At 34.2% G+C, this 15,004-nt stretch overlaps 1 protein-coding gene across 2 annotated transcripts in view; it reads right to left on the reverse strand.

Moving 5' to 3' along the window:
* Positions 1-1,370: 1,370 nt before the first annotated feature.
* The window catches only part of LOC140144703 (pre-mRNA-processing factor 17-like), a 96,978-nt gene continuing 83,344 nt past the window's right edge, over positions 1,371-15,004 (reverse strand). The window contains exons 11-12 of one of the 2 annotated variants that reach the window (XM_072166513.1): positions 2,586-2,730; positions 1,371-1,994 (exon numbers count right to left, since the gene is read on the reverse strand). In XM_072166513.1, coding sequence (XP_072022614.1) covers positions 1,817-1,994; positions 2,586-2,730 — 323 coding nt within the window. In that variant the 3' untranslated portion in view covers positions 1,371-1,816. Of the gene's footprint in view, positions 1,995-2,585; positions 2,731-2,766; positions 3,009-15,004 lie in introns of those variants that run through there. The other variant, XM_072166514.1, reaches the window with a different exon arrangement.

Consider the following 15,004-nt stretch of genomic DNA (forward strand, 5'->3'; position numbering starts at 1 on the left):
TGAACTTTACTAAGCTTTGTAAGTCTCAAAATCGTTCGTAACTAACTATGTGTTACAACCGTTACCTACACTTACTGATGTTGAATCTCTAGGTCTCTTAAATACTTGGTTACAAAGTTATGAAACTTTGATATATCCATTTTCTTATGTTTTTTCTCCTCAATTTTGCCTGTATCTCAGTTTCATTATTACCAACTTTAGTCTGATTGGCTAGCAAGGCTAGCTTAGCTTTTGCTAGGCCTGGTCTATATGGATGCCTATGGTCCTATGTCTATGATAAAGGCCTTGCATTTCTAATATTTCAACCAATCAATGAACAGAGAATATATTAATAAAGGATATAAAACAAATATTGGCTGCTCTATATTTGGGATCTGGTCAAATCAATTGTAGTAACCAATTCCCTTTTGTCCCTGACATGCAGTTTACCATATAGGCCTACAATAAGAAGGAACTGTCCAGGGCTGTATATGGCCTAAATGGGGAGCTAGTTACATCAGTTGCCATTGTACAGTTCAGGTTTCGAGAAATTCAGCTTAAAAATGTCCACATTATAAAATCTGATGCTATCCAGAAAGTGACATAATTCACCAGCCAAGGCAGAAATAACATACAGAGTAACACCAAAGAAAGTTATAGGTAGTACACAAGTATAGAAGCCACATTCCAGCAATATTGTAATTTCATCTCAACTGGTTCAACATATCTGCATTGCATATCATCATGAGTTCAGCAGACAGCCAAATCAGTATTCATCATTTGGTAAATTCATGTTAAGCATAAATTATTTCTAAATTAGCGAATAAGGGATCAAAGCTTTAGCTGTAGAGAGCAGCATATCAGTTTTTTAACGGTGATCATCGTCGACTGTACTGCACTTCACTGTTAGCTGTATACTGCCCTCTATTGCTTACTTATCACGCTGATCACAGTAAAAAAATTGATATGCTGCCCTCTACAGCTGAAGCGTTGATCCTTTGCTTGCTATTTCAAAAAAAATTCATTCGTAACATGAATTTACCAAACCACGACTACGGATTCGGCAGTCTGCTAAATTCATAATGATATATGATGGTTTGAAAAGAAGAACGGGCAATTCCTGATCTTCAAGCTCAGCTCTCCTTCTACTGAAAGTTAACCTGATACTGCAAAAGTGGACATTTTTGTGTGACTAATTTTTTATGTTTTGCCAATTTTGAATGGTTTCACTTGTTTTTAATTAATCTTGTGATCCTCTAAGCTTCCTTATCTTGACTATACACAAAAGGAAATTTGTACCTTGTTTCAGCAAAAATAAATGCAGTGTAAAAAATGTCCACTATAACAGTATACATGTATAATAGTTTTCTTGGAAATGACTCTTGTTTCGCAGAAGCTTATCCTGGTCCGGCAAATAAATTACAGGACCGGGCATCTTTTTTTTTTCAGATACATGGCGTCTGGATTGTGTTTACTTAAAATGTCTACCGTGTACAACTTTTTATTACGTTAGAAGAACCAGATCATGTCAATAGGAATTCCACTTACATAATTACACAAGCTACATTGGCAAACAAGTGGCAATATTCTGTGATAATGCAATCTTGACCGTTTGCACAGTCATCTCAAAATGAGGTTCCACCCTCAAAATGCGCATTGTGCATGTATACACCTTTCAACACACAAGCTTTGATTACCATGTACGCTTTGCAAATGCCTTCTGCCGTGCTGCTAGAAAAATGCGGAATAAAAAATGCACTTTTTGTACATGCAAGGAGTATTGTGCTTTGGTAGCAAGATCGTGGATCTGTTTAAGGCTTGTCTCTGTTCTAGGCATTTAATCCCATAACTTAATCTGTCCATCCCATCCACACGTAATAACTTTAGACGTTTCATGTGGATGCCACACACATCCAATGCATACGCCATCGTGTGCCTTGAGTTTAGAGTATAACTTGGTCGTTTTCCAGTCCCATATGTTTAGTTTACCATCTGCATCACCGGACACCACATAGCTGTAATACATATAAAACAAGAGATGTGTTAATAATTGAGTGGCTGTATTAACTGTCACACTTTATTGTGTTTTTCAAAGTAGCATTATTATTTTGTAACATCATAAACATGTCGGTATAGTAGGTCTACACCTTTTTAAGAATAATTGTGTCTTTGGTCACATGTGATTCTTTTTCAGCTAACCCTATACACAAAATTAAAGTAATTTAAATTTCATTCAGATTCAATTCTCAAGAGCCTTAAAGGAATATTCCGGCAAAACAATTATCAAGCAGGAATCACATTGACCAAAAAAAGTAATAAAAACAGCCGGTTCTCAACACGCGATATTCAAAATTCCCGCCCCAAAATTGTCTAGGACTACAATCAATTTCAATCCATTCCAATGCATTGGGCTATTCCAGTTAAAATACACCCCTATGGAAGACATGACCTTAATCTGCCACACAGGGAGTGTGAATTTCAAGTGGGGTTACATGAATGGAAGACTCCATTTGAAATCTACACTCCCAGAGATAAAGGTCATGTCTTCCACAAGGAGTGTATGGATATCAACTGGAAGAGCCCACTGAAATAACACTATTACCTACCTCATATCTGGTGAGAAGTCCATCTGACATGCATAACCAGCAACCATGTGTCCTTTGAAGATTTTCTTCTTATTCAGTCTAAACCTATTCATAGCACCATAGATAAGAATCTGGTTGTCCATTGATTGACAACCAAGCCATTTACCTAGAGAGGAAACAAAGTGAATACAAATTGCAATTTAGGTATCAATTCTTGAAGATTTTCTTCTTATTCAGTCTGAACCTATTCATAGCACCGTAGATAAGAATCTGGTTGTCCATAGACTGACAACCAAGCCATTTACCTAGAGAGGAAACAAAGTGAATACAAATTGCAATTTAGGTATCAATTCTTGAAGATTTTCTTCTTATTCAGTCTGAACCTATTCATAGCACCGTAGATAAGAATCTGGTTGTCCATAGACTGACAACCAAGCCATTTACCTGATAGGAAACAAAGTGAATACAAATTGCAATTTAGGTATCAATTCTTGAAGATTTTCTTCTTATTCAGTCTAAACCTATTCATAGCACCGTAGATAAGAATCTGGTTGGAAACAAAGTGAATACAATTTGCAATTTAGGTATGAATTCTTGAAGATTTTCTTCTTATTTAGTCTAAACCTATTCATAGCACTGTAGATAAGAATCTGATTATCCATAGATTGACAACCAAGCCATTTACCTACAGGAAACAGAGTAATACAGTTCACAATTTAGGTATCAATTCTTTAACACTTGAGCTATACAATGAAGTTTCATATGCGCAAATCATAGCCATGTAAATTGTAATATGAGCATACCTGCCAACATTGAAACCTAGAAAACAGCCAATAATAATACTGATCAATAGAGCGAAGAAGCTCTGGGGTTTTAAGCCATTACCATTACAGTGCCCAAAACAAGCTATTTTTCCATCTTTTTTATAGGGTTTTACAATGTACCAAAATAATACATCACATCCTTCAAGTGCACACATCCTTTATGTTTAACTTCCTATTTAAAGGGAGTCTCCGGCCATCATAACATTATGCCTTATATGTTAGAAAAATAATTATCAAGCACGAATCACATGGTTTTATTCAAAACAAACTCATATTGACCATAAAAACGAATAAAAACAGTTGCCTCTCAACTCGCGATATTCAACATTCCCGCGCCGAAATTGTCTAAGTGCAATGACGTAATGGTTATTTGTGCTCAATTGTCGTCAGCCTTTATTATATTACTGGGACATCATTGCACTCGACAATTTCAGCGCCCAGGAATTTTGAATACCGCCTGTTGAGAGATGGATGTTTTTATTCGTTTTTATGGTCAATATGAGTTTGCATGAAATAAAACCATGTGATTCGTGTTTGATCATTATTTTTCTTTCATATAAGGCATAATGTTGTGATTGCCGGAGTCATCCTTTAACAAACAAGCAACAACAACAAAAAAAAAGAAAAAAAAGATTATTTTTGGGGGGTTTGGAGTGTCCCTGCTAAATGCTATCATTCATGGTTGACTTACACAATAAAAATGTGTTTTTAATATGCAAAGTGATAATTTGTGTTCATGTCATACTCTATTAATTATTTCAAAATGGATATAAATTCAATGCATTTTGAAATCATTAATAGAGTATGACATGAACACAAATTATCACATTGCATATTAAAAACACAGACAATTTTGTTTTGGGGGTTTTGGTAAGTCAACCATGAATGATCCTAGCATTTAGCTCCAGCTGATGACCTTGAAATGACCTTACAAAATGTGTGCACATAAATGCTGATTACTTCCACCGAGTTGAAATGAAAATCCAACAATCTTGGAACTAATCTGACCACAGATGACTTTGAAAAGACCTTGAGAATTAGTTGTGAACAATGTTGATTATTTCTTCCTGGTTTCAATATCCCTTTATATGCTACAATGCATATATTTAAGGCTTGCAATGTTTCCAGATTTGACATGACATTAACCCTGCATGGTATATAAACACATTTATGATTTTCCCCAAGGCCAAAATTTGAATTCTGATGAATCTAATGGAGTCTTGATCAAGAAAATCACTAACTGTCCTTTATTTTGACTGGTTAACCATTAACCAAAGCATTAAAGGAATCATTATCAATGTTTTGTGAAAGGTCAATCCCTGCCTTCTTCTATTGCACTGAAATCAGAAGTGAAAGTCATGTATCAGAGTATACTATTCTCCAAGTAGTTTCTCTTTTGATTTTGTCATTAAATGGGCTATTCCAGTTGAAACCCATACACACCCTGTAGAAGATACAACCTTAATTTCCCACACAGGGGGTGTGGATTTCAAATGCAGTCGCACCATTCAGGTAATCCTATTTGAAATGTTCACTCCCTGTGTGGGAGATTAAGGTTTTACCGTCGTCAGCCGATTCGACTTGACTATTGCGCCTGTTTTCAAGGCGTGCGTACGCCGCGTCGTATTCGGCGTTGCGTTGCAGACATCGCAGAGAACGATTCTTATTGTGCGTGTCAATGCTATTTTTTTTTTTTTTCGATAACTAGGGCCAAAAAATAAAGAAAACAATGTTTGCTGAGCGCAAAAAAAGTGGTCGCTTCTAAGTAATAATTATATTAAATACAACATGTACAAACCAAATCTTGCCAGCGTGCTTCCAGTAATAACGGACCTGGACCCCCTTCCCAAAGTAAGCCTACGACAGCAGGGTCCAATAGATGGTATGAAGTTATAGGCCTACCAAACAAACACGGAATCAGGGTGTTTTTTTAACATTAGGCTAAACGAGTGTTGGTTAAATTGGTTAATTCGTTTTAATAATATTTTGGCCTAAATGTTGGGGAAGCACTACGGTATATTATAGGCCTATTAAGGGGTAGGGTATGAACGTTTGGACAGTATTTATTGTGGGACATTAGAGCACATCAGACATATCGAATTGCATTCTGAATACGAAGGATGTCCTTCTGATATCAAATAATTATGCTCTTTTGAAATTCGCAATGTAATACACATTTTATGGCAAATGATTAAAAATTGATATTTTTGATATTTAACAGTACTCGAAGTAAACTTTATAAATCTGATGATAATGTTGACCTTTCGTATTGAAGATATGGATTTTCCCCAAAGCACCAAAAAAAATAGGTCTTTGGGGGAAATAAATCCATATCTTCAATATGAAAGGTCAAAATTTTCAATTGATCGTCGGCTTTTCTTCCCAGCTACATAGGCCTACACTTTAAGAATATGTCATTAGATTTATAAAATTTAATTCGAGGACTGTTATATATCAAGAATATGAAAAATATCAAATTTTAATAATTTGTCATAAAATTTGATATCGTGAATTTCAAAAAATGAAAATTATTTGATATCAGAAAGACATTCTTCGTATTCAGAATGCAATTCGATACATGTATGTCTGATGTGCTCTCACATGTCTCATGTCCCACAAAAAATACTGTCGAAACGCTCAAAACGCTCATTCCAGATCCCTTAAAGGTTATACGTTTGTAGAACATTTCATAATGAAACACACTACAACAAAATTAAAAACATGTTGTGAAAATGTTATTGTAGACATAATTATTTTGGCAACATTGTTCCAACTTAGAATATGTTTTGCAGCAAGTGTTCAATGTTTTTGATTGTTATTTTTAAAATGTTTTAAAAGTTTATAATCCACCATTTAAATGTTTAAAGCATTTTGTGTTATTGGGCAAAGACCTACCACGTGCACTGAATTCATAATGCATGCGATATAGACAACACCATCAAAACTATTCAGTTTCAAAAAAATGTGTCATACATTTACAAAAATGATATAATAATTGGCCAAACGTTTTTCTATAGCTATAGGCAACCCAGCGTTTAACTTTGCTTTAATTGAACTGCAACAATTGATGATATGAATCCACCTCGAGATAATTCCGTTGGCCTATAGTTTTTGTGACCAAAAAGTTTTCCTCTCGGTAAACGGCACTAAGCATGCTAAGTAGACCTATGCCTATAATAATTGTAGGCCTATTATAGTCAAACACTTCCGCCCATGGTGCCAAACGCTTCGCTTTAACATGTTTAATAAATCCTCTTTTTGGTCATTCGAGTCAGCTGAAAAAATCTCGCTTTGTGTAATTACTTAATAACTCTTTGGCCCAATATATTTGCAGAATGGGAGCCTTTCTTACACCCGTTTGTGACCAAAATACACCAAATTAGAATTATATAGGTTAAGAATTTTTAATATTCTTAGCCTTAAATAGTCGACATCATTATAATTGTTCCTAATTATGGACACTTCTTAATTTTTTTTTTACAGTGAAAACTTTCCTGCGTAAACAGACAATTTCTTTTTTTTGGCCATATGCGTAAATGAACGCTGATCCGGCATCAGATCGCGCTTCAAACGAGCGTGTTGGTAAGCACCAAAATATCCACGTATGCAATTAACTGCGCATGGTGTCGCAGAAAAAATGCATTTTGCGCGATTTTATTTTACAGAGATTTTTCTTTTTCATAACATATATAAAATTTAAAAAATTTTGTCTCGACAATTTTTTTATACAACGCAAAAGGTGATATATTTTGGGCAAATTGCTGATTTTGCCATTGAAGTGTACAGAGATTTTTGGAAATGTACACCTCTTTTAAAACGGCTGTAGCTCAAAAGTGAGGTCCGGCACCCCCTGTTTTTTTTCCTGATTTATTATCCACACATATTAATGTACAAAATACGTCAATTTAAAAAAATTTCGTCGATAGGTTTAGTAACGACGGTAAAACCTTAAGGTCATGTCTTCCATAGGGGGTGTATGGATTTCAAATGGAATATTTCACTGCAAAGAGCATAATGAAAAAAAAAATTAGAGCAGAGGTTTTTGTTTCTGAAGACAAGGTCAAAGTAACCTAGTGTCAGTACACTCAGCACTAAGGCGTGGTTTACTGGTTCTACTCCACACATTAACAAATTTATTTCATTTAGCAATCAGTGACAGAAATTGTCAAACATTTTTTTACTAATTTGGTTTCAAGCTTCTGTGTGCATAGAATGAATCTGTGTTCCACTATGGCATCAATACTACTACAGTATTTCTGCGCTTTTTGCGTGTACCAGGCGGTACATCTTGCTTTTATTCAACCAACAAATGGATATCCAACAGAGCAGGCCCAATCATGTTATCCACAAGGAATTGTCGCTTGTAAAATGTGGAATTATACCAATATGGATTGTAGCAACAGAAACCTAGTCTGTATCCCACCATTACAGCATGTTGACTCAATGCAATCAATAGATCTAAGTAGCAATAAACTCAGTACTATTCCTGATGATGCATTTAGTCACCTTCGCAACAAGTTGCAACACATAGATGTTTCTGTCAACAATATATCATACTTGGTTGCATTCACTGGACTCCATGAACTATTATCTTTGGTGTTGCATTCCAACCACATATCCTACATACAAGCTTGTGTTTTTAGCAGCCTGCACAAACTGCAACATTTAGACCTTTCCGGTAACTATATATCAGCCTTGCATGATGATGGATTTTCTGGACTGTATAATCTAGTTACTTTGGACCTAGGTATCAACTTCATTTCATCCTTTTATGATGGTGCATTTATTGGACTTCAAAATATACAAAGTTTGTACTTGGGTTACAACTCAATATCTTTCATAGGTGACAAAATCTTTTGCACACTAACCAAACTTACTGATCTGTCCTTACTTGGAAACTACCTTGGGACTCTACCAGGTTTCCCGTTTCAAGGTCTCTTTTCCCTGCAGAGACTTTCACTCAGTTGGCAAAATCTATGGAGTCTCAGCACGTCATCATTGGAAGGGCTGGAAAACTTGCAAACTCTGACAATGTCATTTTATGATGGGTCTGATAACATCACTGGCACCCCTCTAGCTCCACTTTCTTCTTTACGTGAACTGAACATTTACAATGCTATACACAGTGCTATCAGTGACTGTGATAGCATTGAGAAACTGTTCACAGGATTACACAACCTGCAGTACCTTGTTATCAAAGTTGGTGGCTCGTGTCGTGAAATCAAGTTTTGCTCATCGTATGAAAAAAATCCACATCACCTGAATGCAAGTCATAAATGTAGCAGAGTGATTCCATTGACCTATCTTTCATTTAAACAGGGGCATCTAAGTACTCACAGTCTTCCAGCTTTTGATGTACTCAATAGTCTCATTAGTCTCAAACTTTTTCTTTACGACAACATATCGGTAGCCATACAAGCTGTGAACTCTCTTAACTCACCTCTTCAAAACTTAACTCTATCCATGTTAAACTTGAACAAAGTCTTCATTGATTCAAGAACATTTGCATCTTGGGGACATTGGTAATCATCATTGAAGGTATTAACATTAGAAGCCTTCAAATTTGAGTATAAAGGTGCACCTTTTGAATGGTTTACTGATTTACAAGTCTTGAAAATAAATCCTTTGATTGTTGTACATCACACACTGTCTGGGAAAGGTTTACGAAGTCCAAACATCTCATCAAGATTGGCTGCTATCACAAATGATGATATGTCTTCAACTGATGCTCTGAATACATTGAGTAATTACGCCTCTTCAACCACATTAGATTTGTCATACAATCAAATGAGCAGTAATTTTGATTCCTTCTGGAAGCAACTGTGTAACATTTCATCAATTCAAAAGATAGACTTGTCTGAAAATGATTTTGACAGTACCTATCAAAATTGGCCATGCTCTCCACCAAATTTGAAAGTACTTGTCCTCAGATACCAAAGAATAGAAATGACTTTTGATGCAAATATATGTCAGTTTGCAACTCAGTTGGAATTCCTTGATGTTAGTAAATCAAACGTGAAATTCGGAACTAATATTGCCTGTTCTCATCTTGTGACTTTTGTTTCTTCTGAGGGCTACATCTTCTATTATGAGGGTGTACATGCTAAAATGCCCGTTTTACAAGACCTGATCTTAAATAGAGTTCTAAATCCCTACATTCTTAGTATTCTACATATATATTCAAAGCACCCAAGTTACAACATCTTTATTTGAACAGTAATGAAATTACAGTAATTGATACCAATCTATTCAAGTTTTTTCCTGAGCTAACATATTTGGACTTAAGCAACAATAAGTTGACATTAATAAGTAACATAGAGAACTTCCGCAATATAAGAACTCTGCTTCTTTATAGCAATTCAATTAAAAATGTCCCCAAAGCAATGCTATCAAATGACCATCCTTACATGACCACACTGGGTTTAAGTGGCAACCCATTTCATTGTGACTGCCAAGTGGAGGCATTAAGGAACTGGATACTTACGGATAACACGGTTCACCTACAAATTAACTTTTATAACGATTATCAATGCTTTTCACCCGATTCAGAAAAAGATTTCAGTATCACAGAAATCAATTTAGATTGTGGATTGCACATGTGGAAATACATTTCAATTGGCATTGGGCTATTCCATTTGAAATCCACACCCCCCCTGTGGAAGATTTACAATGCTACCTAAATTCCAGTTGGGCCAAATGTACAATCCGGTTGGAACGGTCCCATGTTTCATTGTAATTCCAGCTGAACCATGTAGAAGATTTACAAATTTAACGCAATTCCAGCTGGATACCCTATGGAAGATTTGCATTTTGACCTCAATTCCAGTTGGAAACATTTACATGTTTTGTGTGGAATTCTAGCTAAAAACTTCATTCCAGTCAGATACCCTGTGGAAGATTTTCATGTCGACTTCAATTCCAGTTGGAAACATTATCGGTGGAAAATTTAACTTTCAGTCGGATACCCTGTGGAAGATTTGCACTTCTACCTCAATTCCAGTTGGAAACATTTACATTTTGTTAGAATTCCAGCAGAGAAGGTCTAAAACAGGGTAGAAATTCCCCGGGGGGTCACTCCCATTGTGGCCTGTACACCAATTCACGATAATCAACTTTTGAAAAGCACCCTAAACAAGGATTTAACCCTTGGCTAAAACAATATCCTAAACAGATGTTTTTACACCCTAAACAGGGATTTTATTACGTCTTGCATCAAATTTCATACCCTAAATTTCATTTCCGCGTATTAGCAATTGCAATTTTGCTATCCCTTTTTCCAATATTTCATGTTTTTGACACCCTAAACGCATTACACGCGTATCGACGTGCTTACCCACGAAAAACTACCCTTTTTACGCGTTTTCATTATCGCGGATGATGTACAGGCCACAATGGGGTGACCCCCGGAGAAATTCCCTGTGGAAGATTTGCTTGTTTTCTGAGTATGGTGGAAATTTAAAATAATTAAAACTGTTAGACGAAAAAACATGTTTGCTTAAAATATTATCATGCTGAAATTTCCAACAATAACCGACACATTTTGAGTTGGACCATCATGGGGAAATCCCCCCCCCCAACCCATTGGCTCATAATTATTGCACAGCCCCTAATGAGAATTTTTGCCTGAATTTTATTTTGTTGTCCAAATGTACGAATTTTTTGTTGTTGTAAAAAAGGATTTTTTATAGATAGAATTCTTGACAGTTTCTTCAGATTTTTATACATTCATTCATTCATTCAAATACCAGATAGACTTTATAGCCAACTTTAATAGACCTCAAGTGACAAGAAATCTATTTTGTCTGCATTGTGAAGTTTTTGTTTTAAGAACAGATAATTGCAAAAATAAAATGCCACATAAATTAAACCATTAACATTCTAAAACCTATTTTTAGGATGGGTGTCCTTGGCCCAGTGGAATATTTTTGTAAAACCACTACAAGTTTGTGCACAGAAGCTGTGGACCACAGTGGACAGTGTATGGAGCATAATTTGATTATGATCTTTAGTCTGGGCTTTTCTCAGGATAGGCCTTGCTTCATGTTTTTTCTACCTGGTTACAGATTTTCACATAACAAATTCAAGTTTTATATTGACATGTGAATTAACCCTTTTACTGAAGTTCAAGTATAACGAGTCTTCTTTTTTTACTGAAGTATAATGCGTCTTCTAACCTCAAAACTGATTACCACTTCACTTTTTGTATTGATATTTTCATACAGATAACAATATAATTTAAATAAATATAATTGCCCTGGTTGCTTATTTCTATTCTCGGCTTTCTAGAGTTCAAAATCGTTAACATTTTCAAACAAAATTGCCTGCATTTTTATTAAAGGTGAAATTCCAAGCAGGTTGGACAACATACTTTGATGGACAAATTAAATTTGGCTACAATATAATTTTGAATTGATTTCTAGGCTGATTCCTATATGTATCGTGCCAATGTCTTAAAAATTCCACATTCCCATTTTCTGTTATCAGAAACATGAGAATTAAAAAACTCATTCTGAATTAATTATTTCAAGATATTGGAGATATTGAAATGAGGGTTTTTTTTTCAGCTTTGATCGTTATCAAAGCAGATGGACATGAAACTTTTAGACCAATTACCTTTTCCGAAAAGTCATTGATATATTAGATGGGCAAATGGTCTTTTGTACTGAGTACCCCCCTAACTGTTTATACAGGCTATTTGAGCCATCAAGCATGCCCCCGCATATTTCATTATAGTCTATTAGGCCAATTACAATTGATTCTTAGTTTCCTGTTTCCCGCCCGCGTCCAAAGTAGAAAATTACAAAATATTTAATTATTTTATTTATATTTTGGATTTTCTCTTTAAAAATAACTTTTAATGACTACCATTTGCTACTTTCTGACTTTGATCATATCATCTATAATGATGAATAAACATAGAACCTAAATTGTACCATTACTTATGTATAAAATCAAACATAGTAGTAAAATAATTAGATGCATGCTCCTTGTCAAAATGGCTTGATGTAGGTTGCGACCACTTATTTTAAAATAAAGAAAATAAAAGATAATTAATAATTAATAATTAAAAGTCGCCTCATCCCTGGTTTTCAACCATGAAACAGGAAACTAAGAATTAATTGTGAAGGGCCTTAGAGCATGACAGACTCAGTATCTTGCTATGACATCCACTTTGTCATATCATAGGAACTAATATTTTTCCCCTGGTCTGTTTTGAAGGGGAAAAACCTCGGGCCCTTCTTGATTTTGAGTTTACCGTTTCCTGCCCGCATCCAAAATGATTGAGAATTGCAAAATAATTAGGCCTAATTATTTGATTTTTATTTGATATTTTGATCTCATTTAATAGCTATGATGCTGAACAAACAAATAACATCCCTGCATTTGTGTGAAATCAACCATAATTGCAATATAATTAAACCCGCAGTGCCAAAATGTACTGTTGATATTGCATATGTGAACACTCATTTCAAAAGAAAGAAAATGATATATTAATTAAGAATAAACTTTTTGCAGTTCACATTGTTAATTTATTCATTCAAGGTTTATTTTGATTCTCATTTAAAATGTATACTAACAGTTATAAATATGCTCTTGTAATGTTTTCTGTTTGATTCGTCAGTTTACTCTTTATTCATTTGCTTATTTGTAAGACAAATGTCTCGTTCAGAAAATGATTCTTCAAAAACTTGTTCTGTTCTGTTATCATGCTCCCACTTAATAAAACCCAACAACAATAAATAATTATTTTGCCCTATAGGTAATTTTATCAATGTTTAGTCATATCAAGCATTTATAAAATGTCTAAAATTTACATTTTAATATTTAATTACATTCTCTGTTAAATTTCTTGTTTTGACTAATATAAATTTGTTAGTTTACTTTATTTGTACACCAAGCACATGAAGTATAATTAATTCATCATTTAACAAACAAAATATGGCCATACATACTGTCTTAGTTGAAAAATTTGTCATGCATGCACAAATGACAAATTTTAATTTATCGTGAAAAAGTTCCTTATTTGACAAATTCAGAAAATTTCAGAAAATTAATTTTTATTGCAAACATTTTGATTTTGTCACTGAAGTTTGTTAGGCTTATGTGTGCAATACCTTGTCATTTTATTGTCTTCTGGCATTCTACATTTGCCTATGAACGCATACATGTAGTAGATGTGTCAATCAATCGAATTGGTCGTTCATTTTAATTCATTCATTAATTTCAATCATTTGTATCATATTTGTTTTAAGCCTGTAAATATTGTCAACTGAGGGAGTATGGGCAATTCACTTGCGTGACTTATTTCTGCCCAATGTTTGTTGACTTTTTCATCAAAAGTAGGCCTAATATTTTCAATGCTAAAAATATTTATAAAATTTTAAATAAATTTTAAATAATTTGTAATTCAAGAAAATGAATTTTTATTGCAAACATTTTGATTTTAATAAGTTTGTCACTGAAGTTTGTTAGGCTTATGTGTGCAATACCATGTCATTTTATTTTTTATTTTATTGTAATATTTGTCAATCAATCGAATTGGTCGTTCATTTTAATGCATACATCAATTTCACTCATTTGTATTGTATTTTGTTTTTTGTCATAAGCCTGTAAATATTGTCAGCTGAGAAAATATGGGCAATTCACTTGCTTGACTTATTTCTGCACAATGTTTAATGACTTTTTCATCGAAAGTAATATGTTCAATGACAAAAAAAAATATTAAAAAAAACTTACTTATTTTAAAAGTTGTATTTCTAAACAGTTCAATGGGATATTCTTTTAAACTTCAAATGAATGTCAATAGCCTTTTCAATTAATTAGTTATCGCCAAGTGGATATTTGATGACTATCAATGCCATACAGTCATACCGTCATAAGGAAATATTTTGAGTTTCTGTGGCTGCAATATTTTTGGAATTGGAATATCTTTTCACAATATCAATGACAAGTGCGGAATTAACTAAATTAATCAAATATTTCATAAAAACAAAGGCATTATGAAGATTGTTAAAATAAAATGAATGCCTTTGATTTTCAAATTGTTTTGCAGGTTGTAACAAATAGGCCTATGTCACATTTTGTTTTGTAGCCAGCCATATATTTCTGAAAGGAGAATTTGTATCAATTATTCACTCTCTCTCACATTCATTGGCATGTTTGAGAAAAGATTGTAAATAAAAATATATAAATTGGGACTTATTTCCACAAAACCCTGGACATGTTGACAACCCTTCTGTTGAAATAAAAAGATATGTTGCGCTTTATCATGTTCCTTCCTGTATTCTACGGGATCCCTTAAGATTAGTTTACTATTTGGGTATGCTGTTTTCTATTGTCAATATATTCCCGCAACTATTATTTACCTCCCCTCAAGCATGACTTTGATGACTATTTCTTATGATAAACACAGGTTTGTACTTTTGAATTACGTAATCTCATTTGTATCAAGTCATTGCTATATGTACACTGACAACTGTCAACGTTGGTGGGACATTTGAATTGCAGTTACAGAACATGAGAGAAGGATAAGTAAGTACCAAAGCAGTTTGCAAGTCCTGTTTTGGTATGAGTTAATCTGAGTATATTCACTTTCATAATTGTGAAAGAAGAATT

Source organism: Amphiura filiformis, unplaced genomic scaffold (genome assembly GCF_039555335.1).
Source record: "Amphiura filiformis unplaced genomic scaffold, Afil_fr2py scaffold_73, whole genome shotgun sequence".
In the NCBI taxonomy this organism is placed as follows: domain Eukaryota; kingdom Metazoa; phylum Echinodermata; class Ophiuroidea; order Amphilepidida; family Amphiuridae; genus Amphiura; species Amphiura filiformis.